Here is a 26,294-nt window from a genome sequence, read left to right as displayed (position 1 = left end):
ATAGATTAATTATCTAACTTATTTAATTAATTTTTTCTCTGCTACCCAAGAGATGAGGCGCAACTTCCTGCAGCCAGTCGAGCTCAATCATGGAGACCGCCCGTGCGTAGCCCTTGACCGTGTAGACGTACTCGATGTACATGATTGCCGGCTTCCGCTGGCCAAATAGCAGCGACGACGGGTGCACGCTGACCAGGTCGCCCGTGGCCACCGTGCGGTAGCTTCTGTCGGGCATTCCGATGGCTGTGTTGGTGAGAAACCCGGAAAGAAACGCCTTGAGCACAAGCTTCGCATCCAGCGGGCCGTCGCTCTCGTGCATCTTCAGCATGCCCATGTACTCGGCAATTTGTCTGCGCACACGCATAACGTCCTTGAAACCCTTAAAATTAATGCACAGCTGTTTGCACCAGTCCTTGCGCTCTGTGTTGTCTGCGAGTGAGACATACAGGTCGAACAGCTCTTTGAGCATCAGTAGATCGCCGTAGATAGTGCCCAGTTTGCACGTGTCCTTCCTGCGCTCGTTCACCTCATCTCTTCTCTCGCTTGGAGGAGACATGAGCAGATTGTCCACGGAAAGACACGCCACAATATCTATGACGGGGCCTAGACACCCCAGTTCGTGTGCGCGGATCAGAACGGCCGCCAGGTGCGGCGCCACGGGCAAAACCACCATTTTTTCGCCCAGCTCTGTGATCTGGCCCCTGTCGTTCAGAGCATTCAGAGAATAAAGTTGCTGCAACGCTGCCACCAGGCTCTCGCGACCCGGGTTTTCGAGCCAGTGCCACCCCAGAATATCGCTCACGCCCATCTTCTTCAACATGAGCACCGGCGAAATGACGTCGGAGCGCAGAATCTCTGGCTCTGTGTTGTCGCTCAGCTTGAAATAGTCTGTCTCCTTGTACAGTCTGTAGCATTTTCCAGGCGCCTCTCTGCCAGCACGTCCTGCACGCTGGGCCGCCGACGCTTTGGAGATCGGCGCTATGAGCAGCGTCGACAGTCCCAGCTGGTGTCTCCACACTTTCACCTTCCGCAGCCCAGAGTCCACCACGTACCGGATGCCCGGCACAGTAACCGACGTTTCTGCGATATTTGTGGCCAAGATGACCTTTCGCTGGTTCGCCTTGACCGGTCTGAACACCTCCATCTGCACGTGCGATGGCAGCGCGGCATAGAGTGGCATCGGCACCAAGATAGGTGCCTCTTTGGGCAAAATGGGAGCAAGCTTGCCCAGGGTGTCTACCACCCTGTCGATGTCCTCCTGACCGGCCAAAAAACACAGAATGTCGCCTGTCGGCTCTGTCTGGTTTAACTGAACGACAGTCTTGATCACCGTGTCCACTATGTCCTCCACCGGCTGGCCTAAATAAAATCTCTCGACAGGATACATTCGTCCTTCGACGAAGAAAATCGGGGCGTTGTTGAAGAATTGCGAGAACCGCTCTGCGTCCAGAGTGGCCGACATGATAATCACCCTGAACTCGTCGTCGGCACGTTTATTGAACACCAAATCTTTCAGAAAACCTATGAGCAGGTCTGTCAAAATAGTTCTTTCGTGTGCCTCGTCAATGATCACGGTGCTGTATCGAGACAGCAACGGGTCTAGCATCAGCTCTCTCAGCAGCATACCGTCCGTGATATACTTTAGTTTCGTCTGGCGGCTGGAAACATTGTTGAATCTCACCGAGTATCCAACTTCTCGTCCCAGAACACACCCGTACTCCTCGGACACTCTTGTTGCCAGATTGATGGCAGCCACTCGTCTCGGCTGCGTCACGGCAATTCCCTTGTTGTTCTCGTCCATCAGAAACTGCGGGATCTGGGTGGATTTTCCCGATCCAGTCTCTCCAATCAGCACACACACCTTCGCAGAGCGGACCTGCGTCAAAAGCTCGTTTTTCACCTGGTAAACGGGGAGCGACTCGCGTACAGAAAGCAGCTTGGCCGCTTTCTGTTTGATGAGCCGAATATCCACGTGCTTGCGTCCGGTTGCGAGCTTCTCGTTCTCCTCCTCGCTGTCATCCTCGTCTGATCCAAACTCTACCGTCACGGGAGCTTTGCCCACCCGTTCTCTTTGGCGCGCCACAACATTGAAATTCGCCTTTGCTTGCGGTTTCCTGGGCGTCTCGGCCTCCCCACCAGACACATCGTCCCCAAACTTGATCTTCCTGTTCTGTCTATTGGCCATAAAAAATTTCAGAGGCAGTGTAAAATAAATAAAACCAAAATTTATTATTTATGCCCCTATGACATGTTGAAAACGTCGTTCCAGCAAAAGCTGGTCATTGTTCAGTCCAGTCTGCTGCTGCTGTCTTTTCTGTTCCAGCTCATAGCTCTATTATCCGTTCCTCTCACGCAGTCGATCTATCTCTGCAAGTTCGAGGGCTACAAGTTTGGGGTTTTCGGTCTCTGCGACGCAGACTCGTGCACAGAACCCCGTCTGGGCTACAACCCATCCCAGCTCACGAACCTGGGCGGCTTTTCGCTGCCCTCAAACGCAAGACACAGCATCAGCTATCTCCTTGTGGTGCATCCCATCTCGCTCATATTCACCTTTGTCCAAATGACGCTGACGCTGCTGCTCCTCAACCCGCGCTTCTCTAGCTCCTCCAAGTTTTTGCTCGCCGTGCTTCTGTGGTCCCTGCCCACGTTTTTGCTGTCCCTGCTCTCCTTTCTCGTCGACCTCATTTTGTTCATCCCGCACCTCGAATGGTGCGGCTGGACGATCCTGATGTCGGCCCTGTGCACGGCCATCTGCGGCACCATGCTGTGCATCACCCGAAGAACCATCACGTCACGTGAGGAGTACTTGCTGCTCGATAACCGCATGGGCAATATGTACCGACTCGACGACCTCCCCAAGGACCCCAACCAGTCGGCGATCTCCACGCTGGCTCCCACGCTGCTGCGCTCGCGAGCGTCGAGCTCGATGTACACCCAGGACCCCGACATGCTCAGCGACGACGAGCTTATCTCGATCGACTCGGACCGACGCGTCGATTTGCGCTCCAACGTGTCATGACGAAAAATATTCAGCTTGTTTAATATATATACTAATGAGACTGTTCCCGCTTGTTGCGCTCATTTGCTCGTTTCTCCTTGTTGTTAACGCACAGGCCCCCCCACAGAGCTGGGAGAACGTCAAGTACGAGAGAATCATCGACGTGCTCAAGTCTTACGTCAAGGAACGCCATGTCATCCATGCCAGGAACATAGCCCCGGAACCCACCAGCGAGTACTACTTTGCCGTGCCTGGCTTTGTCAGGGACGACGTCGCGCTGTTTGTCGCCACTTTGGAGGTGCCTAGGCAGCAGGAACCGCTGCTCCAGGCCGAACGTGTGCCTGAATTGTCGTCTCCGGACGTGGTCTACTACAAAATCGAGTTGCCGTACCCAATTGCGCCAAAGTCGCAGATCCACATCACAGTGTCGTACGTGCTGACCAATCAGCTCGAGCCGGCTCCAGAAAAGGGCCCAATGGGCGCAGAACAGAGGCTTTTCTTCAAGACTACAAAACTGGCTCTCTCGGCATACAACACTCTGAGCTACGAGCTCAAGATCCTCGGGGCCAACAAGCCTCAGGAAATGGCACTGGAGCTTCCGAGCGACGTCGATCCAGAAGAGTTCAAGGCCTCGGCCAGAGACCCGTTCTTGGTGTATGGACCGTACCAGAAAACATTCAAGCCTTTGAGCAACCTGCCACTGGCACTCATTTTCACCAAGAACCAGCCGTTGCCATTCGTCAACCTGCTCAAAAGAGATTTCTGGGTGTCCCACTGGAGCGACTCGCTGCAACTGGAGGAGTACTACGAGCTCACAAACAAGGGTATCCAGCTGGACAGGGGCTTTTCCAGAGTGGATTGGATGAATGGGAGATACACAATGAGACCTACTCCGGTCATCACGTCGATCCAGATCCCGCTTCCCAAAGTTGAGACGTCGGAGGTGTACTTCGTGGACAAGGTCGGAAACGTGAGCACCTCGCTGTTCCACAACAACGAGCTCGTGCTCAAGCCTAGATTTCCTATTTTTGGAGGCTGGAATTACAATTTCACCGTCGGATGGACGAGTCCGCTGTCCAAGTTTTTAAAGAGCGAGGGCGACCTCCATGTACTTCGTGTGCCGCTCCTGGACGGTCTGAACGACGCTACCTACGACAAAGTCGAGATCTCCTTCTTTTTGCCGGAAGGCGCAAGGTTTGTCGGCTTCGACGACATCCTGAACCTCAAGGAGTGGAAAATCGACCACAAGTTCTCGTATCTCGACATCACGACCGGCCACACGCAGGTCACATTCGTGCTCGAGAACTTGGTGGACGAGATGAGAAACGTGGATATCCTGATCGAATACGAGTACGGGCTTGCCGGTATGCTGCGCAAACCGGTCACCGCGGCCGTCTACATTTTTGGCGCTCTGCTGGGCCTGTTTTTGCTCCGTAAAATCGATCTCTCCATCAAGCCATCTGCATGATGCCATACGCAGAGTGCGAGTTTATAAATGCTATGTAATGATGATGCATCAGTTGTCTTTCCCCTTGCTCGGGCTCAGGGTTTCTGTGATGAGGTATGGAATCATGCTCAGCTTGTCCGGCGAGCCCTGTGTGGACGGCGTCTGCCGCGGCGGCGTGGAGGGCGGCAGCTCGGGCACGTCGTCGAGCCGGGGGAGATTCTGCAATATTTGCAACGCCTTGGCACTGATATCCTGCGTCTCCGCGTGCTCGGGCACCTGTAAAGGCACCGGCGGCGCCCTGGTGGTCGGTTTCTGTGTGCGCAACTGGTCCAGCAGCGATTCTATCAGATTGTCCTGCGGCTGCTCCTGCTCGCACTTGCTTTTCTTGAAATCCTCCATCATGCGCTTCCGTTTTTCGTACGCTCGTTCTTCCTCTTCCAAACGGGCGTTGTCAGCCTGGGCTTTCTTGTAATCGTCCACAAACAGTTTGAACTTGGAAAAGAATGAGCTGCGCGCGCTTTCGTCTCTAACACGTTCTCCGAATTTTTCCATCAGCTCGTCAAAACTGCCGATAACGCTCGTTAGCTTCGTGTCGAATTCTTTTATTTTGGTCTGTGCCACAGCGATCCGCGACTTGGCAAAGCTAACAATTCGGTCGTCTGGGTGCAGCCTTGTGGGGTCGCTCAAACACCCGTCCGTGAGCGCCTTGCTGCAAAACTCGACGCTCCGCATCAGCTCTCTAAATTCGCTCGCAAGAGTATCTATCGAGACGTTATGGGCCTTGTGGACGGCGCCGATCTCGTCTGCAAAATTCGAGTACTCGCTGAAACGCGTTCTGATCACTTTCTCAATGTAGTTGAGCAGAGTGGTGGCATTTTTCGCGTCCTTTAAATATTTGAGTCTTTGAAGCGTGCTGAGCTTAAACCCGTTGGCCGCTTTCGACGCGTCGTTCATAAAATTGCCCAAACCTTTGATGATGTACAGAACCTGAACTAAGGACCTGGACTCACGGACTTCCTCCACGGCAGTCTCCAACACTTGCAGGTCGCGGCCCAGGTCCGCGAGATCGCGTTCGTAGTTGTAGCACACTGAAACGCATTTGGACCTTGCAGTCCAGTAATGGCGCAAATTGAAGCACAGCTCCAGATATATTCTGTCCAGACGGTCAAGCTCTGCTGGGTCCTTCTGGGGCTTGTGGTTCTGGATGTAGTCTGTTGAGTATGGCGCAAAATCACGCATCAGGTTAGGCGAGACCTCCGTCAGCGTGTCGTTGCAAAAAAAGTCCACCAAACTCGAGTTCTGCACCAGGTTGCGATCGCATCGGAGCACTTTGGCCACAAAGTCCATCTCGGAAAGCCCGTTGAACTGGTACAAATTGATTCCAAACTGCTGTTGCAAGTCACGTGACAAAAAACTCCGTTTAGTGTTCTTGGCTACCACAGCTCTGGGCTTGAATGCTTTGGTCTCTACAGCGTAGAACTGGCTCTCCAGATCGTCCAGAATGCCCAGCTCCTCCAGCTTCCACGCCAGAGCCGTGTCATCCACAGTTTTCCAGATCGTGTTGGACACGTCGTCCAGCTTGTCCCAATGCACCTGTTTTAACTTGGACGTTGGTCTTCGTAGCACCGGTTTCGGCGTGTCGTCCTTTCGTTTTCCTAGCTTCTGCGAATCGGAAGTGGCCAATTTAGGAAGCGGCGGCGGCACAGGGGGCCCTGCTGCGGCAGGCTTAAGGAAGGAAGGAGGCGGTGGAGGATCGGGAGCAGGTATCAGGAATGCCGGTGGTGGCGGTGGTGGCGGTGGTGGCGGTGCACCCATGGTAGCAGATCCTTTTTGAAGGAACGGCGGCAATGGGGGAGCAATGCTATCTGGCGGAGTTAGAACAGGATTGGTGTTTGATGGCTGTTCCAGTGCGCTAATTTTGTAATCATCATACGGCTCAAAGTAGCTGCCATTAGAGCTGTTTGCTCTGGAAGGGCTTGAGCTGGAAGCCGTGACGGAGCCATTCGTGGAAGGTGTGAGCAAATTTCCATTTTCCTTTGCTGCGGAGCTTTCTAGTCTTTGGCCAGCTTTGGTGATCTCGCCTTTACCCCGATTTTCCGTCCCATTGATCCTCACCAATGGACGGCGCATTTTGCGCAGCGTCTCTATTTCGTGCTGCAGAGAGCTGATTTCCTTTTTATACTCTCTCAACAGTTTCAAGGCATGGCGCGACTCGGTCGTCGCGCGCATTGCAACTTCGTCTGAGCTGAGGCGATCCAGAACTAGCTGGATCGAAAACGACAGGTTCTCATCGCCAATGCTCTTCATCTGGCTTATGTGGCTCACCAGAAGGCTGATTAGACGGAAATAGCGTTCTGCCTCGTGTGGTGGTTTTGTCTGGCTCAGAAACGACAGCGAGCGCACGATCTCACGAGCGTGACGCTCCAGACTAGGAGTATCAAAATATACAGGCTGCGAAGTGTCGCTAAAATCGTCCTCGTGCTCGAAATAGTTTCGTATTAGGTCGTTGATCGCGTTGTTGTTCAGTTTTCGAGCTTGCTCGAAAAAAGACAGAAGGCCGTGCCGTTCCAAATGGCGTCGCACGTTTTTGGTGGCCGTCACCACAGACAACACCAGAAACGTGGTTAGTAAAGCGTATTCGTTCGCAAGATATGCGGGACTTGACGGAAAAGCAGCCGGTTGGCTGCGATCGGCCCATAGCTCGCTCACCATGGAGCACGCAGCAGATATCCACGATTCAATGCCGATAGTTTTTGCTATTGCGTTCAGAATTTGTTTGGCGCTCGACGCTCGATGCGCAATCACCAGCGTCAGCATGCCAGTCGTCAGGTTCCGCGTTACCACGCTAGAAGAGATCAAAGACGACACTATCAGGGTTATCACGTCGTAATTCATCCTTTCAATAGTGTCGCTGCAACAGGAGACAATATGCTTGATACAAGTCAATGCCAGAAACTCAAGGTCTAGCCACTCGGCCTGGCCGGGTCTGAGTTCGCCCACGTTGATCGCCAGCAGCTCCAGACCTCCTTTTTGCACAAACTCTGAGATCCAGTCCTTGTTCTGCTCAAACTCGGCGAGAATCGACTCAAGAGCCTCATAGTCACGCCGAAGCATAATCTTGTTGCGCAATTTGGATGTGAACTGGCTCACAAGAGGAGCGTGTGGTTTCGAAGGCCTGAAACCCGGATCGAGCCCTGGCTCTAGACCCCGGCCCGCAAGCCCCAGCCCCAGATCCACGACATTCGTCGAGCTCACAGTGGCTCTGGTGGGAGACATCTGCGTGCCCTTCATGGGCTGGGCAACTCGAAAGAGCTCCCAGCAGCGGTCGATGCTCATGATATTGTGCGACTGTTTACTTTTCGATCTGTTTCATGTACTCTTTTATTATTACACATCCGTACACCGCACAATTATGCGGTCTGCAGCTCCTCGTTGAGCGTCTCGTTAGCTCCCAGCCAGCGCGCAAAGTCCGCTGGCGGACGCAGGAACTTCTCGATGTTCTGCACAAACATATTGATTTGTGCCGTGATGCTGGTGTTTTTCGCCTTTACCATTTCCACGGACGCGTGGCCGAAATTGGCGTTCATGTTGCTGATCAGCTTGCCAAAAATCAGCTTCAGGTTCCTGTCTTCGATGGAGTTGATCAGGTTCATGTTGCTGCTGTTGGAAAGATCTATTTCCAATTTTATTCCTCGCTTTTCGTTTAAAACATAATCTTTCGGTATGCTCAGCTTCACAGCGAGTCTCTGGATCACAATGTCCTGGAGATTATCTATCGCGATGGTGAACGCGTCGTCCTCAAACGGCAGCTCAAACTTGTAGATCGAGTTCTGGCTGGTTTCTTTAAACAAACTTATTTGCAGAGACTGCAGTCTGGTGAGAAACTTGTCTATCTCTGCTGCTCGTAGCGAGTTTTCGACAGGCTTCTCTTTTTCCTTCTTTTCCTGTTTTGGCGCCTTCGTCTCTTTCTTTATCGTCTTCACAATCTTGATGGTGTCTTTCTTCTCCATAGACAAGAATCTCTCCAAATATTTGTCCAGAGTCAGCACCATACTCAGCAGGTCGTTGCCAGACACCATCTGGAGCTCGGACTCTACAGGCCTCTTTCTCCTTCGCTCCATCGCCAGCGTGGCAATCTCGCGAAACCCGATCTCCACATTCACGCTGTATCCTCGCGGAATGTCGTCGTTGAGAACCACAAGCGACGGGTTTTTGCCTTTGTAGGGGTACGTGCCAGGAATGCAGAGCGAGAGATTCAAAAAGTCCAGATCGTAGGGAAAGTCTGGGTCTGACGGTTTCAGGAGAAATGAAAGGTACAGATCGTTTGACTTGTCGGCGGTTGCTAGGGTCAGGAACTCGTCCAGGGGCTTGGAAAGCGAATCAACGGGTATTCCATTAACTGTGATCGGCTTGAATTTCTTGGTTAGTTTGTTGATCTCAAGCAGCTGTGGCGAGGTGTGCTTATCTTGGCCGTCTTTCTGCTTTTTTGATGGCCTCTTAGGCCCTCTTCCCCGAGGCTTCGGTTTGGGTTCGTTTTCTGACATGAATAATTAAAAAATCTAAAAAATAATATTAGTAAATGCTACTCCCTAATAAATAGTGCGGCTGCGCCCTGTCCACCAGCAATGCACATACTTGTGACCCCCATCTGGCCAGGCGAGAGCTCGCGCAATAGCGTGCACACCTGACGAGCTCCCGTGGCTCCCAGAGGATGTCCAAGGGCTATTGCTCCGCCGCGAGGATTGACCTTCTCCTCTGGAAGCTCGTTGTACCGGAGACTAAACAGAGCCTGTCCGGCGAACGCCTCGTTGATCTCAAACACAGAGATCTGATCGGCAGTCAGTCCGCAGGCTTTCAGGAGCTTGGGGATCGCATACGCAGGGCCGACACCCATGATGTCCGGACTCACTCCGACAGTGGTGGTGGCAACGTACCTGCCCAAGATCGGCAAGCCCAGCTGCTCGGCCATGTCGCGACGCATGAGCAGCACTGCTGCGGCGCCGTCGCTCACCTGCGACGAGTTGCCCGCGTGCGACGTGCCGTCTTTCTTGAACGCAGGCCGCAGCTTGCTCAGAGACTGTGCCGTGACGTTTGGCCGTGTTCCCTCGTCGGTATCGACTACCACTTTTTCGCGCGTAATTTCATCCTCGTCGTCGTCGTCGTTCTCAATCACAACCTCGATTGGCAGGATCTCGTCCTTGAAAAGCCCCGACTGGACGGCCTTTTCTGCCTTCTGGTACGACGCGGCCGCAAACTCGTCCTGCTCTTTCCTGCTGATACGGTATTTCTCGTTCACGTTCTCGCTCGTGGTGCCCATTGGCAGCAAACAGCTTTTGGCGTCGTAGCTTGCGTCCTGGACACTCTTGCTGATCTTTGGTGCAGCCTGGGGCCCGTAGTTCTTCGACATGCTCTCGACGCCGGCCGCCAGCCCGCATTTGATCTGGCCAACCATGATTTTGTTCGCGATGTCGTTGATCGCCATCAGCCCCGAGGAACACTGTCTGTTGACCGCCAGAAACGAGGAGCTGGCAGGAACTCCGGCCGCCAGCACAGCCGCACGGTGCTCGTTCACTCCGGCGCCCGGATTAAGCACGTTGCCGACTACCACCTCCTCAATCAAGTTAGCGTCGATTTTATCTTTCTTCAAAAGCCCAGAAATGAGCTTCATGAGCAGCTCGTCCGAGTTGACATCCTTGAACTTGCCCTTGCCGCCTCTGGTCAGCGCCGTTCTGTACGCACTCACAATCACCACGTCGCTGGCCTTTTTCTCGTTTGCGGTCGGTTTGGCAAACAAATGGTTGCTGATCTGCTGTAGTCTCTCCATGCTGGCAAAGATGGGCACTTTTGCTACTTATACTGTAAAAGCACATGCTTTGTGGGGAAGACACCCTGCACCGGATTTTTTTTTCCATGATTGGACTGGTGCATTTTAGTGGCAAGAGCCTGGACGCTGTGGATCTGCTGCCGTCGAACGAGGGACGCCAGTCGCTGGTGCAGCAGCTGATGAAGGGGTACGGCCTGCTCAACCACGCTAAAGTGCGGCTTTTGGCGCCAAAACCGGCGTCCGTGGACGACCTCGCGAGATTCCACGACCGCGACTACGCCGTCGAGCTGCTAAAGCCGAGAAACTGGAAACAGCACGAAAGCGAGCTGTCGCGGCTGCAGCAGACGATCCTCAGGCGGCGAGCGACGCGAGAACGCCCCGACGATCGGCGCTTGCTCGACCAGCCTCCCTGCGGCTCGTACGGCCTGGCGTTCGACTGCCCGATATTCCCCCACATGGACGAGTATTGCTCGGGAGTTGCGGGTGGGTCAGTCCAAGCAGCAGAGTTTCTTATGCAAAACCCCACAGTCGCAATTAATTGGGCCGGCGGACGACATCACGCACACAAATCACATGCCGCCGGGTACTGCTACGTCAACGACGCGGTGCTTGCTATTTTGAGACTGCGTCGCAAGTACTCGCGTATCATGTACATCGACTTCGACCTCCACCACGGCGACGGCGTGGCCAATGCGTTCAAACTGAGCAACAATGTGCTCACGGTGTCGGTGCACCGCGCAGATGCCGGGTTTTTTCCCGGGACCGGTTTGAAGCCTGTGGACGGTCGCGGCAGGGGACAGGGGTACGAGATAAATATACCCACCAAAAGAGGATTATGCGACGCGTCACTTGAATGGATCGTCTCGCATATCGTTGTGCCCAAGATTGAGGGGTACAGACCACAGTGTCTTGTGATCCAGTGCGGAGCGGACGGGTTGTGCACAGACTCGGAGTTCAGAGAATGGAATCTGACGGCTTCCCGATACGGGCAAATGGTGTGTGGGCTGGTACGGGGCGCCGGGATACCCACATTGCTTCTCGGCGGTGGGGGCTACAACTCGCTTGAGACTTGCAAGCTGTGGTGCTACATCACCGGATTAATTCTAGACCAAGATTGCCAAGGCTGGGCACAGCTGCCGGACGATCTGGACGACGAGCTGGTGGACTTTCGGGAGCTGGAGTTCTGGACACACGACAGGCCGCGTAATATGGCAGAGCAGAACACGCACGAGTACCTATTGTATCTCCAAGGTGCAATTCTCGGTTGCTAAAAGAAAAGTGTTTCATCCCGGAAGCGGCTCAAACTTCTTCTGCACATACGGCTTTTAGTAAACATTGTATGGGGCGGGGCGGGGGTTTTCCGCATGCTACCAGTTTTGCCCGCGCTGCATCCTTGATCTGTCAACATACATAGCATGGTTGTGCGAGCTGGGAAAGCGAGACGTTTGGCCCCCGACTCGCCAGAAACACCCACCGCTTCGCTGGCTGTTGTCCCATTTTTTTAGCGTCGGCATTTTGCCAGCTACCCATACGTCATGGTTACGTCATAAATCTCTGTTCTGCATGAAAGCAAAACTTTTTATTGTGCACCACCCACCCTAACTTTGCATTTTTAAGCAAAAAAGAAAAGACATGCTTACCATATAAACCCAGACGGCCCCCCACCCCTTTTTTCTCTTTTCCATCTGCCATGTCTCAATCGTCGTCCACAGACAACTATAAAGATACCAACTTGACTGTTGGCTACTACAGTCTCAGAAATAAACACAACACATTCGGTCTTAGTGGCAGAAAGTTGAGATGGACCATTACGCTCACCTCTGTGGTGGGTTTCAGCTTGTTTGGCTACGACCAGGGCCTTATGAGTGGTATCATCACTGCTCCACAGTTCCAGGAGGAGTTCCCAGCCGTCAGCGGCAGCTCTAGACACGCCACTGTCATCCAAGGTATTGTGACTGCTTGCTACGAGATCGGTTGTTTCTTTGGTGCTCTGTTTGCTATGATTTGGGGTGAACGTCTAGGACGACGTTACGTCATCATGCTCGGTGCCGTGATCATTATCGTTGGTACCCTGGTTTCGATTTTCCCATTCAAGCCTCACTGGCAGCTAGGTCACTTCATCATCGCCAGATCTGTCACTGGTATTGGTAACGGTATGAACACTGCCACCATTCCTGTGTGGCAATCCGAGCACTCCAAGCCAGAGAACAGAGGTCGTCTGGTGAACCTGGAAGGCTCTGTTATTGCTGTTGGTACTCTTATTGCCTACTGGGTCGACTTTGGTTTGTCTTACGCAAACAACTCTGTTTCGTGGAGACTGCCAATTGCTTTGCAAATTCTGTTTGCTCTGTGGCTGCTTTTGTTCATGATTGGTCTGCCAGAGTCTCCAAGATGGCTCATCCACAAAGGAAGAATGGAGGAGGCCAGATTCATCTTGGGAGCTATCAACGGCGTCGATGCCCACGACGACAGTGTCATCGCCGAGTCCACCATGATTGCCGACGCTGTCAATAGATTTGACAACGCCCAACTCGGATTCAAAGAGCTTTTCAGTGGAGGAAAGCACCAGTACTTCAGAAGAATGATGTTGGGAGCCAGTGCCCAATTCTTCCAGCAATTCACCGGCTGTAACGCATCTATTTATTACGCCACTGTCCTGTTTGAGAACACCTTGAACTTTGCCAGAAGAAAGGCCCTTATCATGGGAGGTATCTTCTCCATTGTCTATGCCGTCTTCACCATTCCATCCTTTTTCCTGATCGACAGACTCGGAAGAAGACCATTGTTCCTGATTGGTGCCACAGGTCAGGGTATTGCTTTCATCATTGCATTTGGCTGTTTGGTCAAGGAGAACGAGCAGACCGCCAAGGGAGCTGCTGTTGGTCTCTTCTTGTTCATTGCCGTCTTCGCCTTCACCATCTTGCCACTTCCATGGGTGTACCCACCAGAAATCAATGCATTGAGAGCTAGAACAGTGGCCACCTCCATCTCCACGTGTACCAACTGGATCTCCAACTTTGCCGTGGTGATGTTCACCCCAATTTTCATCAACCAGTCCAAATGGGGATGCTACCTGTTCTTTGCCGTCATTAACTTCATTTACATTCCTATCATTTACTTCTTCTACCCAGAGACAGCTGGCAGATCTCTGGAAGAAATCGACATCATCTTTGCCAGATCTTATACCGAGGGTACTCCTGCCTTCATCGTGGCCAACAGACTGGGCAAGCTCTCAGTCAGAGAGGTCGAGGAAGAAGGTAACAAGCTCGGCCTGTTTGACATGGACGAGTCTAAGCCTACCGCTGAGATGAACGAGGGCATCTTGGAGAAGCCTCAAGAACCAGCAGCCTGAACTAATTCCTACTTTTTGCTTTATTGAATAGAGTGTTCATTATATAGTATTAACTATTGTATCAGAATATCTTTGTGTTCCGCCACTCCTGGTCCCATCTCCGTGCGCTTTCGCGCAAAGCCCCCGGTTTCAGGTCCACCTCGTAGAGCAGCCTATACATTTTGTCGCAAAGTTCCGAGGCATCTGAATTATTTTTCATCACAAGACCGTTTTGGTCAGTCACCAATTCATGCAGCGCGGGAAAATCCATCGACACTACAGGCACGCCGCAGCCGAAAAGGTCAACGATTTTCATTGGAAGGTCCAGTCCCGAGGACGAGTAGTGCAGGGAAACCCCCGCATCAGCAACCTGAAGAAGTTTTGGGTAGTCAGAGACCGGTAGCCACACGTTTCGGATAATCAGATTTTCACTCCATTTATTTTGGGCCACTGCATCCAGAAACTTCTTCTGAAGTGGACCCTTCCCTGTAACCACCATGTACACTCTGCTGTCCAGTTTTGAGTCTAGTTTCTTCAGCGCCTCCACTAACACGCCAAAATCCTCGTCCTCGGTGAACGACGTTGCTGACACAATCAATTTGTCAGCGTCCCGGAATCCGTCCAGCACAGCTAGCTCTTTGACAATCGCCCTTTTGTCGCCCTTGAGCGGCACAAACTCGTCGCCCGGACGGTCGTGCACGACGCTGATCCTCGCGCCGTCGATTCCAAAGTCTGTCTGCAAAAACTCTTTCAGCTTTTCAGTCACTGTAAAATGGTAGTCTGCAAGTTTCCCCATATATTTTTCGTAGTTCCGCAGAAGCTGCACAGCAGGGTGATTATCGTTGTGGTATTTGAGGTTTAGGATCGAAAAGTTGAGATTGTGCCAGTCGACGACTATCTTGACGTGCGGACAGATTGTTTTTCGCAAAAAGACGGCAATCGCCAGCACAGGGATGGACGGAGGATTCTGCACGAGCACGTACTCTGTATTTTCGTCGATGACCGTCGAGAGCAAGCTTGTGAGCTTGCAACACTGCGCCACTACTTTGAATGCTGCAAATACCAGATACGGCATCCACATGCGGCGCCGAATCACAGGGATCTCGTAAAGGTCGACGGTGTCGTCGTCGTAAAGGAAGTCCGGCAGTGTGCTCTCCAAGTAGCCGCACAGATGGACAAACCGTCCGCTTTTCACCAGACTGCGCACATGGTACGCCATGCGGGGCGAGTGGCCAAGGTCACCGAGGACGATCACGACAACGTCGTTTCCTGACGGCCCAGCCAAGCGTTTCTGGCGGACCCGCCAGAGATACGTCGCGTGCGCCATGCAAAAATAGAACAGGACTGGCACACTCAGCCACAGCACAATGAGTGTCCACACGGGCCAGCCAAAGTCGAGCTGGCCGGGCTGGAACCCCTTGTAAACTATCCAGCTCATGACAAATGTATATTTACAGTATTTATTTTTCCACTTCTGGCAGTGCAGCGTTTAGTTATCTCCCTTTTCTTTACGATGGACAGCGACAGCGAGGCCAACCAAATCGCCGACCAGGACTCGGTGATCACCCAGGACAGTGAGAATGTCGAGGACGAGGCATTCCACTCCGAAGACCCGCCAATTCCGTCGTACGCCAGCGGAAAGAAGACGGTAGCATTTGACGAGAACAGGAACCAGATCAACGAAAGACCGCTGGACGAGAGCGAGTACAGCGGCTCCTCCAGCTCGTTTGTGGCGGATGCAGAATACCAGAAAGGCGTGCACGCCAGATTGGCGCTCCAGCAGGTGTTCGAGCCAGAGGAGTTCGTGACCTCGTCTCCTATCAAGCAGGAGGATGTCTATTTCGAAAATAGCACGATCTACGACAACCCGATGAACTCGCCGCAAATGTCTCGCCGACTGGAGACAGATTACAGCTACATGGTGCCGTTCTATCAGAACGACGAGTCCAGAGATTCGTCACCGACGAAAACCTACACCAGAGCGTCCCTCGGCGACGATATTCCTGTCCTAGCGCACGGCTCGCGGCGGCCAATGTCCAGAGAGCCTATTCTAGACGACCAGATCCAACAGGAGAACAAGCGCCATCTTCAGCCGTACAATGCCCTGCCTCGTTCCAGAGAGCAGACAGAGCCCACACAGCTTCAGGAAGTCAGCGTTGCCAAATTTGTCAACGGCGCCGTGCGGGTCTCCTCGGGCACTTTGCCAGATCCTAAACCGGCCAAGCCAGACATGGACGCCGTGATCAGCCACTTCAAGCTGGAAAGAGAGCGCGCGCTGGCCGAGCGAGACGCAGCGTTGCAAGAGCTCGACAGAATCAAGTCAGTCCAGACAGAGCTCGAGGACGAAACTATGAGCAACAAGCTTGCCCAGTTCCTCAAGAGTCTGTCGTCGACAATCAACACGCTGGAGTCGCACGTGGAAAAAGATTTGGACGACGAGGTGAGAAAACTGCGCTCAGACATGGCCCAGGCGCAGAAGGACAAAATGGAAGCCATGTTCAACGCAGGCGAATATTTGCGCGAATGCAACAAAAAGGACACTCTTCTGCGGCAGATCAAGCCGCAGCTCATATATCTCTACCAGGAGCTGCTGGTTCCCTTCGTGAATTGCGGAGTTGCCGACAGCCTGGTGGACGGTACGCAGAAACACGAGATACTGAAACTGTACGACTCCTTGGTGATGGGGCCGCACAGCTCGCCACAAACCGTGAGCGGCAGCCATGGTAGCCATGCGTTTGACTACCAGCAATTTTCCGAGCTGAATAGCAAGCTGACGGAATACTTTGCAGACCTCGCGCTGGCTCTCAGGAACCTGGAAATTGTCAAGAGGCCGATCGACGCGCCCATTTAATTTTCACCCAACTTTTTTCCAGGCTCGAGCAGACTAGACAAAAAAATATCGGTGAGTCAAAAGTATAGAAAAAGGGGCATATACACTACTCGCTGGCCATGACGACTCACGTTGAAAAAGTGGAAATTCTGGGTGCGAAAACCATCCATGTCGGGTACCAGATGCGAGAACACGTGTGTGAGGAGATCGTTGGAAACAGGGCCTCCTCCACATATGTGCTCATCACGGACTCGAATATCGTCCGTGCCGGCCATCTGGATGCCTACAAGTCGAGCATGCTGGCAGCCATAAATAGGCTGAGGCCCGAATCGCGGCTGCTAACTTATGTGGTGTCGCCCGGCGAGTCCAACAAAAATCGTGCCACCAAAGCCGCGATCGAAGACTACCTGCTTTCGCAAGGATGTACCAGAGACACCTTCATCATTGCCGTTGGCGGAGGGGTCATTGGCGACATGATTGGGTTTGTGGCGGCAACTTTTATGAGGGGCGTCCGGTTTGCCCAGGTGCCAACCACACTTCTTGCCATGGTGGACTCCTCGATTGGAGGAAAAACTGCCGTGGACACTCCGCTGGGCAAAAACTTCATTGGCTCTTTCTGGCAGCCAGACTACGTTTTCGCAGACATCGCCTTTCTGGAGACGCTACCGGAGCGCGAGTTCATCAACGGTATGGCGGAGGTGATCAAGACTGCTGCTATTTGGGACGAAGCCGAATTTGCAAGACTCGAAAAGCACACAGAGGTTTTTCTGGAGGTTGTGAAAAATAGAAAACCAGACAACACCGTGGACCTAACTCCTATTCTGGATCATATTTTCAAGCTGGTTTTGGGATCTATCAAGGTCAAGGCAGAGGTTGTGTCGCTAGACGAAAGAGAGGGCGGTCTGCGGAATCTTTTAAATTTTGGCCACTCCATTGGGCACGCATACGAGGCGATCCTGACACCGCAGGCCCTCCATGGAGAGTGCGTTGCCATTGGAGCCGTGAAGGAGGCCGAACTAAGCAGATACCTTGGTATATTACCTCCTGTTGGTGTTTCCCGACTCGCGAAATGCTTTGCAGGCTATGGTCTTCCAATATCTCTTGACGACAAAGTTTTACAGAGCAGAATCAACGGGAAGAAGTGTCCCGTGGACGTGTTGCTCAAAAAGATGTCTGTGGATAAGAAGAACGACGGGTCCAAGAAGAAGGTGGTTTTGCTCAAGAGTATTGGCGAATGCTACGAGCCAAAAGCCTCCTATGTCAATGACGAGGACCTGAGAGTGGTTTTGACCGACGAGATTCTCGTGAGGCCATTTGAAAACGTGCACCAGGACGTGGTGGTCACTCCGCCAGGCTCAAAGTCTATTTCCAACAGAGCTCTGGTCATGGCTGCTCTGGGCAAGGGTGTCTGCAAGATCAAGAACCTGCTCCATTCGGACGACACCGCCCACATGCTGACGGCAATGACGGCACTAAAAGCGGCCACTGTGTCGTGGGAGGACAAGGGCGAAACGCTGGTTCTGAACGGAAACGGCGGCCAGCTCGTGGCGTGCGACGAAGAGATTTACCTGGGAAATGCCGGTACCGCTTCGCGGTTCCTCACGTCTGTTGCCTCGCTCGTTGGCGTGAATGGTGACCTCGATCACGTGGTTCTCACTGGCAACAAATGGATGCAGAAACGGCCTATTGGTCCTTTGGTCGACGCTCTTCGGGACAATGGCTCGAATATCGAGTACCAAAACAACGAGGGCTCGCTGCCGCTCAAGATCCGGTGCGGACGAGGACTCAAGGGTGGCAGAATCGAGCTGGAGGCCACCATCTCGTCGCAGTACGTCTCGTCGATCCTGATCTGTGCTCCGTACGCCGACGAGCCGGTCACGCTGGCTCTCGTTGGCGGCAAGCCTATCTCGCAGTTATACATCGACATGACCATCAGAATGATGAGTGCGTTCGGTATTCACGTGACCAAGTCGAGCACGGAAGAGCACACGTACCACATTCCAAAGGGCAGCTATGTGAATCCGCCAGAGTACGTTATTGAGAGCGATGCCTCGTCTGCCACGTACCCGCTGGCGTTTGCTGCCATGAACGGCACCAAGTGCACGATTCCCAACATTGGCTCGTCCTCGTTGCAGGGCGATTCCCGATTTGCTGTCGAGGTGCTCAAACCTATGGGCTGTATTGTGACGCAGACAGAGACGTCCACGACCGTGCAAGGTCCTCCGGTTGGGCAATTGAAGCCTCTGCCGCTGGTTGATATGGAACCTATGACCGACGCGTTCCTGACGGCATCGGTGGTTGCTGCCATTGCGAACGACCCGACCCAGACGACCTCGATTGTGGGTATTGCCAACCAGCGTGTCAAGGAGTGCAACAGAATTGCAGCCATGAGAATCCAGCTGGCCAAGTTTGGCGTCAAGGCCGAGGAGTTGGAGGACGGTATCACGATTCATGGAATCAGCTACAAGGACCTCAAAACTCCTGAGAAGCCGGGGGTTTATCCGTACGACGATCACAGAGTGGCAATGAGTTTCTCGCTGCTTGCTGGTTTCTGCAAAGATCCGGTGATCATCCAGGAGAGACGGTGCACTGCCAAGACGTGGCCCGGCTGGTGGGACGTTCTGCACACCCAGTTCGGGGCCCAGCTGGATGGTCACGAGCCGGAGCAAGCGAAATCTGTTATTGCACAGAGTAACGGCGACAGAAGCATTGTTGTGGTTGGCATGAGAGCTGCTGGCAAGACGTCGATGTCCAATGTGATTGCGCAGAGGATCGGCTTCAAATACGTCGATCTTGACGATGAGTTCGAGAAAGTTGTTGGAATACCAGTCAAGCAGTACGTGCAAGAGACCAGCTGGGAGGAGTTCAGAAAGAAGGAGCTGGAACTTACCAGAAAATACCTGACGGAGCATGGTAGTGGGCACGTGATCGCTACTGGCGGAGGCATTGTTGAGACTCCAGAGGCCCGCGAATTGCTCAAGGAGTATGCCAGGACGGGCATTGTTCTGCATTTGCAAAGGGACATTGGCGAAACCATCTCCTTCCTTTCGGAAAAAGACACCTCTCGGCCAGCGTACCAGGAAGAGATCCAGTCTGTGTGGCAGAGAAGACGCGGGTGGTACGACGAGTGCTCGAACTACCACTTTTTCTCGCCTCATTGCGGCTCCCCGCAGGAGTTTGACATTTTGAAGCGGTCGATGGCGCTCTTCATTGAGGAGATCACCGGAATAAAGTCCGTTGAGGTGCCGCGGAAAACCTCTTTCTTTGTTTGTCTCACATATCCAGACCTGAAGGAGGCTCTTGCCGATCTTGAGGATATCACCACCGGCTGCGACGCGGTCGAGCTCCGAGTCGATCTGCTCAAATCTTACGACGTCACATATGTTTCAGAGCAGGTGGGACTGCTAAGAAATCACACTAGCCTGCCAATTGTGTTCACTGTGAGAAGCGTTTCGCAAGGTGGAAAGTTCCCAGACGGCGACCACGACAAAGTGCAGCAGCTGTGCGAGCTGGCTTTCAAATTGGGCGTCGGATTCCTGGACCTCGAGCTGTCGCTTCCGGAAGGCCTTTTGGACACCCTGAGCTCCAAAAGACGGTTTACCAAGATCATCGGGTCTCATCATGACTTTTCCGGTGCGTTCAAGTGGGACTCTGCCGAATGGGAGAGCAAGTACCTGCTGGCTACACGGTTAAATGTCGACGTGGTGAAGTTTGTTGGCATGGCCAAGGAGTTCAAGGACAATTATCTTCTGGAGCAGTTTAGAGAGTCTCACACAGGAAAACCTCTCATTGCAATCAACATGGGCCAACATGGACAGTACTCGCGTGTGGTGAACCCGGTGCTTACTCCGGTGACTCACGAGCGTCTTCCAAATGCCTCGGCTCCAGGCCAGTTGAGCATCAAGCAGATTTTCCGGGCACGGTCGCTGATTGGACTGGAGACTCCAAAACGCTTCTGCATAGTCGGCGAGCCAATTGGACACTCCAGATCGCCGGCCCTGCACCAAGCAGCCTACGAGGTGTTTGGTCTGCCACATACATTTGGGAAATTCGAAACTTCCGACGCCCAGCTCGTCAAGGACAAAGTGCTGTCTGACCCCAGCTTTGGTGGCTGTGCCATCACCATCCCCCTAAAGGTCGATATGATGAAGTATGCCGACGAGCTATCCGAGTCCGCCAAGACCATTGGTGCTATCAACACTCTCATACCTCTAGGAAACGGAAGGTTCAGGGGAGATAACACCGACTGGCTAGGAATCACGCAGTCGTTTATAAACAGCGGGTGCCCCTCAAAAGTCATCGGCAACGGCCTGGTGATTGGTGCTGGCGGAACCTCACGTGCAGCTGTGTTTGCTTTGCACCAGATGGGTTGCCACAAAGTTTACGTTTTAAACAGAACTGCTTCCAAGGTTGCAGATATCAAGGCCCACTTCCCGGAGTCGTACAATGTCGAGATTCTCGATTCTCTCGAGTCGGTGAAGAAGGTTGATCAGATTTTGCTTGTTGTGTCCACTATTCCAGGCAACAACGAGATCGAGCCGGCTTTCCAGGAGAAGATCGAGACTGCTCTGTCAAAAGGTGGCAGCCCGAAAATGCTATTGGAGGCTGCTTACAAGCCTCTCGAGACCCCGATCATGAAGCTGGCCAGCTCAAGGTACGGATGGAAAGTTATTCCGGGCAGAGATATGCTGGTCAACCAGGGCATCTACCAATTTGCTCGTTTCAACGGACTAAAACCACCTTTTAAACCAGTCTACGAGGCTGTGATTAGATAATCAAGCAATAAATAAAGGGACCTTTTTAAGCTAAAAAAAACAAACTAAATGGATGTACTTGATCAGAACTGAAACAGATCGTTTTCACAAGGAACGGCACGAGCTGCTAACGCGCAGGTCGCTTGAAGAGCAATATGAGGAGGAAGCAAGTAGGCCTCCGTCTGAAGAGGCTGGCGTTCAATTCTTTCCTGATATTACCGGGTGGGATATCATCGAGATCCAGGAATGGGCCGGATGTGTCGACTTGAAACCTGCCTCTGTGTGGTCTGTGGGTGCCATTAATACGTTCTATCATCTGCTCGAGCGCAGGTCCAACGAGAAGCAGAAGTTTGGGCATCTCCGAGGGTTTGCCTTGTTCACGAATGCGCCCATCAATGCGGTTATCGAGATCGCCAACAAGTCGTTTGGCTTCAACCAATGGGAGAGCTCTCTCATGGAGGAAACAGGACGTATTGTGCGATATAGAAAGCACGAGTTCGACGACGAGCGAGGGCACCGGTACGATCTTGAGTATGCTATTGACACATGTCTCATGTTGGCAGACGGGACGGTAGCACGGAAAACAGGGTTTGGAGTGGCGCAATGGATGCCATCAAAAGGGCTGGCATTTTCCTATGCCAAGAAACAGGCCGCCACCGACGGATTGAAGGCTTGCTTTTACGCAATGGTTGCTCTTTTGGAGCAGTATGAAGAGAAACTTATTGAAGGGTATTATGATTGACTTTGTGAACATCACGCTATATTGGCATCCATCGTATGATTACCGCATATAGGGCAATAGAGTTCTTTATAGAAACTGAATGGGATTATTGGGATGAAGAACACGGTGATGAAGTTCCAATTGCGAACATATTCCATCGAGATATTATGACATCTTGGGCAGTAGACCCTTTTACCATCATATTGTTTCAGCTCTTTTCTAAACGATTTGGCTTGTTGTTAGCGGCTGACACTCAAATATACTCACCTCCAAATAGAAAGAAGAAGAACATGTTAAAACTCGAAATGACCGTTACGTAAAAATATTGCTATTTTTTATTTATACCTTAAACTGTCAATCAGATCGTCCCCCGTAATAATTCCCGGGGTAAGGAAAATTACCTGTTTGGCTTTGGTGACAGGGTTTTTTTTTAGCACGAATCGGATAGTCGAGATTTCGCTGTACGTCATTCCGCCCACAACGGTGACAATTATGACATCTTTCCGGTCGGCAAGCTGGCTTGCTTTAGGTGGGATCGATGAATTGAACAAGGGTTTTTTATTTTCTGGAACCAGAAACTCTTGCTGCAACTCTCCATCTAATGCGCTAAGATCCAGATTGTCCCAGCCGTATTTCCTGACCCGCGTGTCACGTGGGGCAGCTAGAAATTCTCGCGAGTAGATTGCTTCGATAAGGCGTGTGATGATAGGAACATATCCAGGAAGCCCAAAGTCTGCGTCGTGGGGGTTTGCTGGGTCCACCTGGTCAGAGACGGGCATAAGATTCAGGTTGTTGCCAATCGACGAAAAATCTCTAATGAGCTGATGCGGACTAGTAAACACCTCGTCGCTCATACTGGTTGGTATAAATGAAAGACTTTCGCGAGGATACACCATTTTCAGTTCTTTCATTCGGAGTAGAATTTTGAATGCATCCATGCCATACATGTGGTAAATCTCTGTCTTCATATGTTCGTATTCCGACTCTCTGACGCCTCTCTTCACGATGCTGGTTAGGATCATCAGACGTAACACCTCCGATAGGGGAGGTTCGAATTGGTACATGTACTGCAAGATAGCAGCACAGTTGCGCTTGTTGTCTAGACTGTCGCTCAAGATTTCCTGCTGTAGCTCCACAAACGCATTGAATTTGCTACTGTTGGGCATCTCCGCCTCCAACCCGGGAATTTGACGCTCCTGGTCACCATCCTTCACAGATTTTAGTATACTTTCCGCGACCACAGTGTGTTTTTGCACCCACTTCTGGCTTTCTTTTAGGTTGTTCAACTCTCCAACAAATTTCTTCATTTCTTCAATGTCCGTAAGGTTGTTGCGTTTATCATACTCGGCTTGCAACGTGCGTGCTTTCGAATTCAGCACCGAGCCCACCATCGAGAAATTGAGATCTCGCACCAGCTGGTAAATTTCGTCATTGAAGTCTCCAAATCTAAGTTTAAGATTCTCTTCTGGTACCGACACCATGCCTAGCTGCACTCCTAGGGACTCGTTGCATAGCCCGGTATACGTGAGTTGCGTAAGCACGGCACTTACCAGGTCGACTGACCGGTCGAGACACACAAAGTCGACATTTCGGTTGAAAAATGAGTGCTGGTCAACAAACAGGGTCTCGTCCTGGTCCTGGATGAGCTTTTTAGTTTTCGGATCGACTTTAGTTAGATGTGTCTGGTACTTGTGTTGGTATATGTTCCAAAGTTTGGCGGAATTCTCGCCCTTGATAAATGTATTCGTAATGCGCACTTTGTAGCCCGAGTTTATCACTAGGTCCAAAAGAGACCCTGCCAATTGGTCCAACGGATCAATTGAGCCTGAAAACAGCTCGCCCAGGCCACCCTTAGGCAAACAGAGGTCTAGGATATCAGACTCCAATGCTATGGGTTTAATGCTCGACCAATGATAGATTTTCACGTCGCCCTTTATTCCAAGGTTCTCAATGGCAAGATCTGTGGAGGAAGGCAGTCGATTGGCCACAATCAAAGAAATCTTCGAGGTCTTGTTGAAAGGAAGGATTTTGCGCTTCAGTATCCCTGCAATGGCATCCAAGATATCAAACCCGCCATCGCACAAAAATACGATGCTGGGCGAGATGCTCTGCATGTGTTCGTGATCAAAATTCTGCTCGTCAATCCATACTACCTTGTTGATTTTGGTCAGTTTCTTCAAATTAGAAAAACTGGTCAGTGAGTCTATCAAACGAGAAAGACTGTGTTGTAACACCAAAAGATGGTCATTGGTGGCCCCTGACACACCAATTGACCGAAAGATGGCGGCGAGATCTCCCAAAGAGGTCTGAGGAACCGTTTTGACATCAAACAAAACACCCATAAGTTTTCAGCTACGCATCCTTACACGTTTTTTACGGCAGTAGGTCGAAGTCCAAGTGATCAGTGTAATGTCATTTAATTGTTCTATACCGAATAGGTTTAAGCAGAATCTTCAATCTCCTTCTTCTTGGCCAGCTCGGCGTAGTATGCTTCTCTCTTAGCAACAGCCGGCTTGTGGTATCCCCACCACCACAGACTTCCAAAGACAAGACCGGTACTGATACCTGACATGTTAGCGAAAGGCCATTTAAGGTAACAAAAAATATAACGACTTACCGATCGTGATGTCTGTGATGATTCTTCTTTTCATGAAACCCTGAATTGGAGCGATAGCCATGTTTGCGATAGACTATAGATGTACTAGTGGTGAAAGTTTGTTTTAATTTTTGCTCGGTAAGTTGATACTAGCCACACCACACCGCCACTGAATGTGCTGGAAAATCGTGCTATTTTTCTGCTGAGCCAATCAAGGGAAGGGAATTTTTAAAAGCAGCTCAGCATAGAGGAAAAAATGCCTGGGAAAAATATAGGGTCGCGGATTCGCGAGCTGGTCCTGCCAGGACATCCGCCTGCCACCAAAACAAATTTCTCGCTGTGGCTAATTTTTATTCTTTCTAACCATGTTTGCCAAAACCATTGCAAGACAGTCCAGACAGAGCACCAGACAGTTCTCGTCCTCCGTGGCCAAGCTTAATGGCCACCACTTCCCAGAGGGTCCATACACCAACTTGCCTTTCAAGGTCCACAACAGAAGAATTCCATACGCCGTCCCACATTTCTTGTTTTTCGGTAAGTTCTCAGCACTCTCCTTCCCCGCCACTAACAACTAGCTATTGGATTCGGTATCCCTGTTTTTGCTGCTTACGTTCAGCTGAAGAGATCTGGAAGCATTTAAACTGATTTTAAATATTATTAATGGATACAACCAACGTTACATTCTAATTATACACTCAGTCCAAATCCTCTTGAAGCTCACCCATCTCATGCAGATTGTCTCCCGTTGAAGATTGCGCTGGCTCGGACTGCTGTGACTCGCTTTGTGCCTGCCCCATGAAAGTCGAAATTCCGCGAGCTATCTGGTCTGCCAGATTTCCTCCTTGAGGCTCGTTTTGGAATTGCGACGTGATGGTGGATGCAAGGCTCCGTGCCAGCGCCATCGGCTGCAGAGGCTGGCCCTGCTGCTGCCTCATGAAGTTTTGGACTCTCTCGTGTATTTGCCGATGAGTAGTCTCCACGTCGGAAATATCCACCTCTGGATCCTCGTCCATTCTGTCCGCTTGATTCTCGTCACGTGACGGCTGCCCAGTCTCGACTCTGATCGAGGTGTTCGCCGCGCGGTTTGGACCCTGGCCGAAAAAGCTGGCCAGCGACATCGGGGTTCCCGTGATCGCCGTCGCAAAACTGCGTCCACGGGGTATGGACGACTCTCCGGATTGGTTTGTAGCATTACTTGACACAGTACTCTGGCCGGCGTCCTCGCTCGCCAAGCCTCTGTAGTTGTCTAGTATTGCTCTCACTGTGGAGGGGATGATGTTGTCGATATAGCTTTGTGGATATCCCTGTTGTTTTGCGCGGCCTTCTGCCAAACGAACTGCTTCTTTCAACCGTCCTTTGAATTTGTCCAGCTGGTGTGGTTCTCTGGCGCACACTTGGACTGCTCTAACATAATTTTCCAATGATTTGATAGTGTTTCCCTCGTACAAATATAGAAACCCAAGTCTGCACAAGCTGGGGACGTAGTCTGGGTTAATTTCAAGAGACTTGATCAGATCCTCTTCTGCTTCTTTCATGCAATCAAGTTTAATCAAGGCCGCCGCCCTATTGCAGTAAATGGCGTAAGCGTTTGGATCGAGGTTCACGCACTCGGTGTAGTGGATCAGGGCTCCTGGATAGTTGCAGTTTGTGAATTTCTCATTGCCTTTTAGTCTTAGTTCCTGTACCGACGACATGGTAAAATATTCTGGAGGATGAAATTCTATAAGCACAGCCTGGTGAGAACGGTCTAAGGGTATCGATGATCCCGATTTGAGAAGGCGCTCTTCAATGAT

At 51.7% G+C, this 26,294-nt stretch overlaps 15 protein-coding genes across 15 annotated transcripts; 7 read left to right on the top strand and 8 right to left on the bottom strand.

Moving 5' to 3' along the window:
• Window positions 1–22: 22 nt before the first annotated feature.
• On the bottom strand, window positions 23–2,185 carry KL928_002492 (uncharacterized protein; the record flags this gene model as incomplete). Its single annotated transcript, XM_043202974.1, has 1 exon — window positions 23–2,185. The coding sequence occupies one exon, from the start codon at window positions 2,183–2,185 to the stop codon at window positions 23–25; it is 2,163 nt and encodes a 720-aa protein (XP_043060697.1).
• Window positions 2,186–2,488: 303 nt separating this feature from the next.
• KL928_002491 (uncharacterized protein) lies at window positions 2,489–2,772 on the bottom strand (the record flags this gene model as incomplete). The annotated part of the gene is made up of 2 exons (XM_043202973.1): window positions 2,489–2,701; window positions 2,761–2,772. 2 exons carry the CDS (start codon window positions 2,770–2,772, stop codon window positions 2,489–2,491), a joined length of 225 nt encoding a protein of 74 aa, XP_043060696.1.
• Window positions 2,773–2,824: 52 nt separating this feature from the next.
• KL928_002490 (uncharacterized protein) lies at window positions 2,825–4,466 on the top strand (the record flags this gene model as incomplete). The annotated part of the gene is made up of 2 exons (XM_043202972.1): window positions 2,825–3,012; window positions 3,128–4,466. 2 exons carry the CDS (start codon window positions 2,825–2,827, stop codon window positions 4,464–4,466), a joined length of 1,527 nt encoding a protein of 508 aa, XP_043060695.1.
• Window positions 4,467–4,514: 48 nt separating this feature from the next.
• On the bottom strand, window positions 4,515–7,781 carry KL928_002489 (uncharacterized protein; the record flags this gene model as incomplete). The annotated part of the gene is made up of 1 exon (XM_043202970.1): window positions 4,515–7,781. One exon carries the CDS (start codon window positions 7,779–7,781, stop codon window positions 4,515–4,517), a length of 3,267 nt encoding a protein of 1,088 aa, XP_043060694.1.
• Window positions 7,782–7,855: 74 nt separating this feature from the next.
• On the bottom strand, window positions 7,856–8,989 carry KL928_002488 (uncharacterized protein; the record flags this gene model as incomplete). The annotated part of the gene is made up of 1 exon (XM_043202969.1): window positions 7,856–8,989. One exon carries the CDS (start codon window positions 8,987–8,989, stop codon window positions 7,856–7,858), a length of 1,134 nt encoding a protein of 377 aa, XP_043060693.1.
• Window positions 8,990–9,027: 38 nt separating this feature from the next.
• On the bottom strand, window positions 9,028–10,269 carry KL928_002487 (uncharacterized protein; the record flags this gene model as incomplete). The annotated part of the gene is made up of 1 exon (XM_043202968.1): window positions 9,028–10,269. The coding sequence occupies one exon, from the start codon at window positions 10,267–10,269 to the stop codon at window positions 9,028–9,030; it is 1,242 nt and encodes a 413-aa protein (XP_043060692.1).
• An 86-nt stretch (window positions 10,270–10,355) lies between these two features.
• Window positions 10,356–11,540, top strand: KL928_002486 (uncharacterized protein; the record flags this gene model as incomplete). The annotated part of the gene is made up of 1 exon (XM_043202967.1): window positions 10,356–11,540. One exon carries the CDS (start codon window positions 10,356–10,358, stop codon window positions 11,538–11,540), a length of 1,185 nt encoding a protein of 394 aa, XP_043060691.1.
• Window positions 11,541–11,959: 419 nt separating this feature from the next.
• On the top strand, window positions 11,960–13,621 carry KL928_002485 (uncharacterized protein; the record flags this gene model as incomplete). Its single annotated transcript, XM_043202966.1, has 1 exon — window positions 11,960–13,621. One exon carries the CDS (start codon window positions 11,960–11,962, stop codon window positions 13,619–13,621), a length of 1,662 nt encoding a protein of 553 aa, XP_043060690.1.
• Window positions 13,622–13,682: 61 nt separating this feature from the next.
• On the bottom strand, window positions 13,683–15,038 carry KL928_002484 (uncharacterized protein; the record flags this gene model as incomplete). The annotated part of the gene is made up of 1 exon (XM_043202965.1): window positions 13,683–15,038. The coding sequence occupies one exon, from the start codon at window positions 15,036–15,038 to the stop codon at window positions 13,683–13,685; it is 1,356 nt and encodes a 451-aa protein (XP_043060689.1).
• A 75-nt stretch (window positions 15,039–15,113) lies between these two features.
• On the top strand, window positions 15,114–16,451 carry KL928_002483 (uncharacterized protein; the record flags this gene model as incomplete). Its single annotated transcript, XM_043202964.1, has 1 exon — window positions 15,114–16,451. The coding sequence occupies one exon, from the start codon at window positions 15,114–15,116 to the stop codon at window positions 16,449–16,451; it is 1,338 nt and encodes a 445-aa protein (XP_043060688.1).
• A 98-nt stretch (window positions 16,452–16,549) lies between these two features.
• Window positions 16,550–21,205, top strand: KL928_002482 (uncharacterized protein; the record flags this gene model as incomplete). The annotated part of the gene is made up of 1 exon (XM_043202963.1): window positions 16,550–21,205. The coding sequence occupies one exon, from the start codon at window positions 16,550–16,552 to the stop codon at window positions 21,203–21,205; it is 4,656 nt and encodes a 1,551-aa protein (XP_043060687.1).
• Window positions 21,206–21,257: 52 nt separating this feature from the next.
• KL928_002481 (uncharacterized protein) lies at window positions 21,258–21,926 on the top strand (the record flags this gene model as incomplete). Its single annotated transcript, XM_043202962.1, has 1 exon — window positions 21,258–21,926. One exon carries the CDS (start codon window positions 21,258–21,260, stop codon window positions 21,924–21,926), a length of 669 nt encoding a protein of 222 aa, XP_043060686.1.
• A 35-nt stretch (window positions 21,927–21,961) lies between these two features.
• KL928_002480 (uncharacterized protein) lies at window positions 21,962–22,225 on the top strand (the record flags this gene model as incomplete). Its single annotated transcript, XM_043202961.1, has 1 exon — window positions 21,962–22,225. One exon carries the CDS (start codon window positions 21,962–21,964, stop codon window positions 22,223–22,225), a length of 264 nt encoding a protein of 87 aa, XP_043060685.1.
• A 15-nt stretch (window positions 22,226–22,240) lies between these two features.
• On the bottom strand, window positions 22,241–24,247 carry KL928_002479 (uncharacterized protein; the record flags this gene model as incomplete). Its single annotated transcript, XM_043202959.1, has 1 exon — window positions 22,241–24,247. The coding sequence occupies one exon, from the start codon at window positions 24,245–24,247 to the stop codon at window positions 22,241–22,243; it is 2,007 nt and encodes a 668-aa protein (XP_043060684.1).
• Window positions 24,248–25,196: 949 nt separating this feature from the next.
• KL928_002478 (uncharacterized protein) lies at window positions 25,197–26,195 on the bottom strand (the record flags this gene model as incomplete). The annotated part of the gene is made up of 1 exon (XM_043202958.1): window positions 25,197–26,195. The coding sequence occupies one exon, from the start codon at window positions 26,193–26,195 to the stop codon at window positions 25,197–25,199; it is 999 nt and encodes a 332-aa protein (XP_043060683.1).
• Window positions 26,196–26,294: the final 99 nt, after the last annotated feature.

This window comes from Ogataea angusta, assembly GCF_019207475.1.
Source record: "Ogataea angusta isolate 61-244 chromosome Unknown 61-244_NODE_4_length_877678_cov_91.023368, whole genome shotgun sequence".
In the NCBI taxonomy this organism is placed as follows: domain Eukaryota; kingdom Fungi; phylum Ascomycota; class Pichiomycetes; order Pichiales; family Pichiaceae; genus Ogataea; species Ogataea angusta.
Note: the sequence above shows the minus strand (reverse complement) of the source record. Positions and strands in the feature narration are given on the sequence as shown.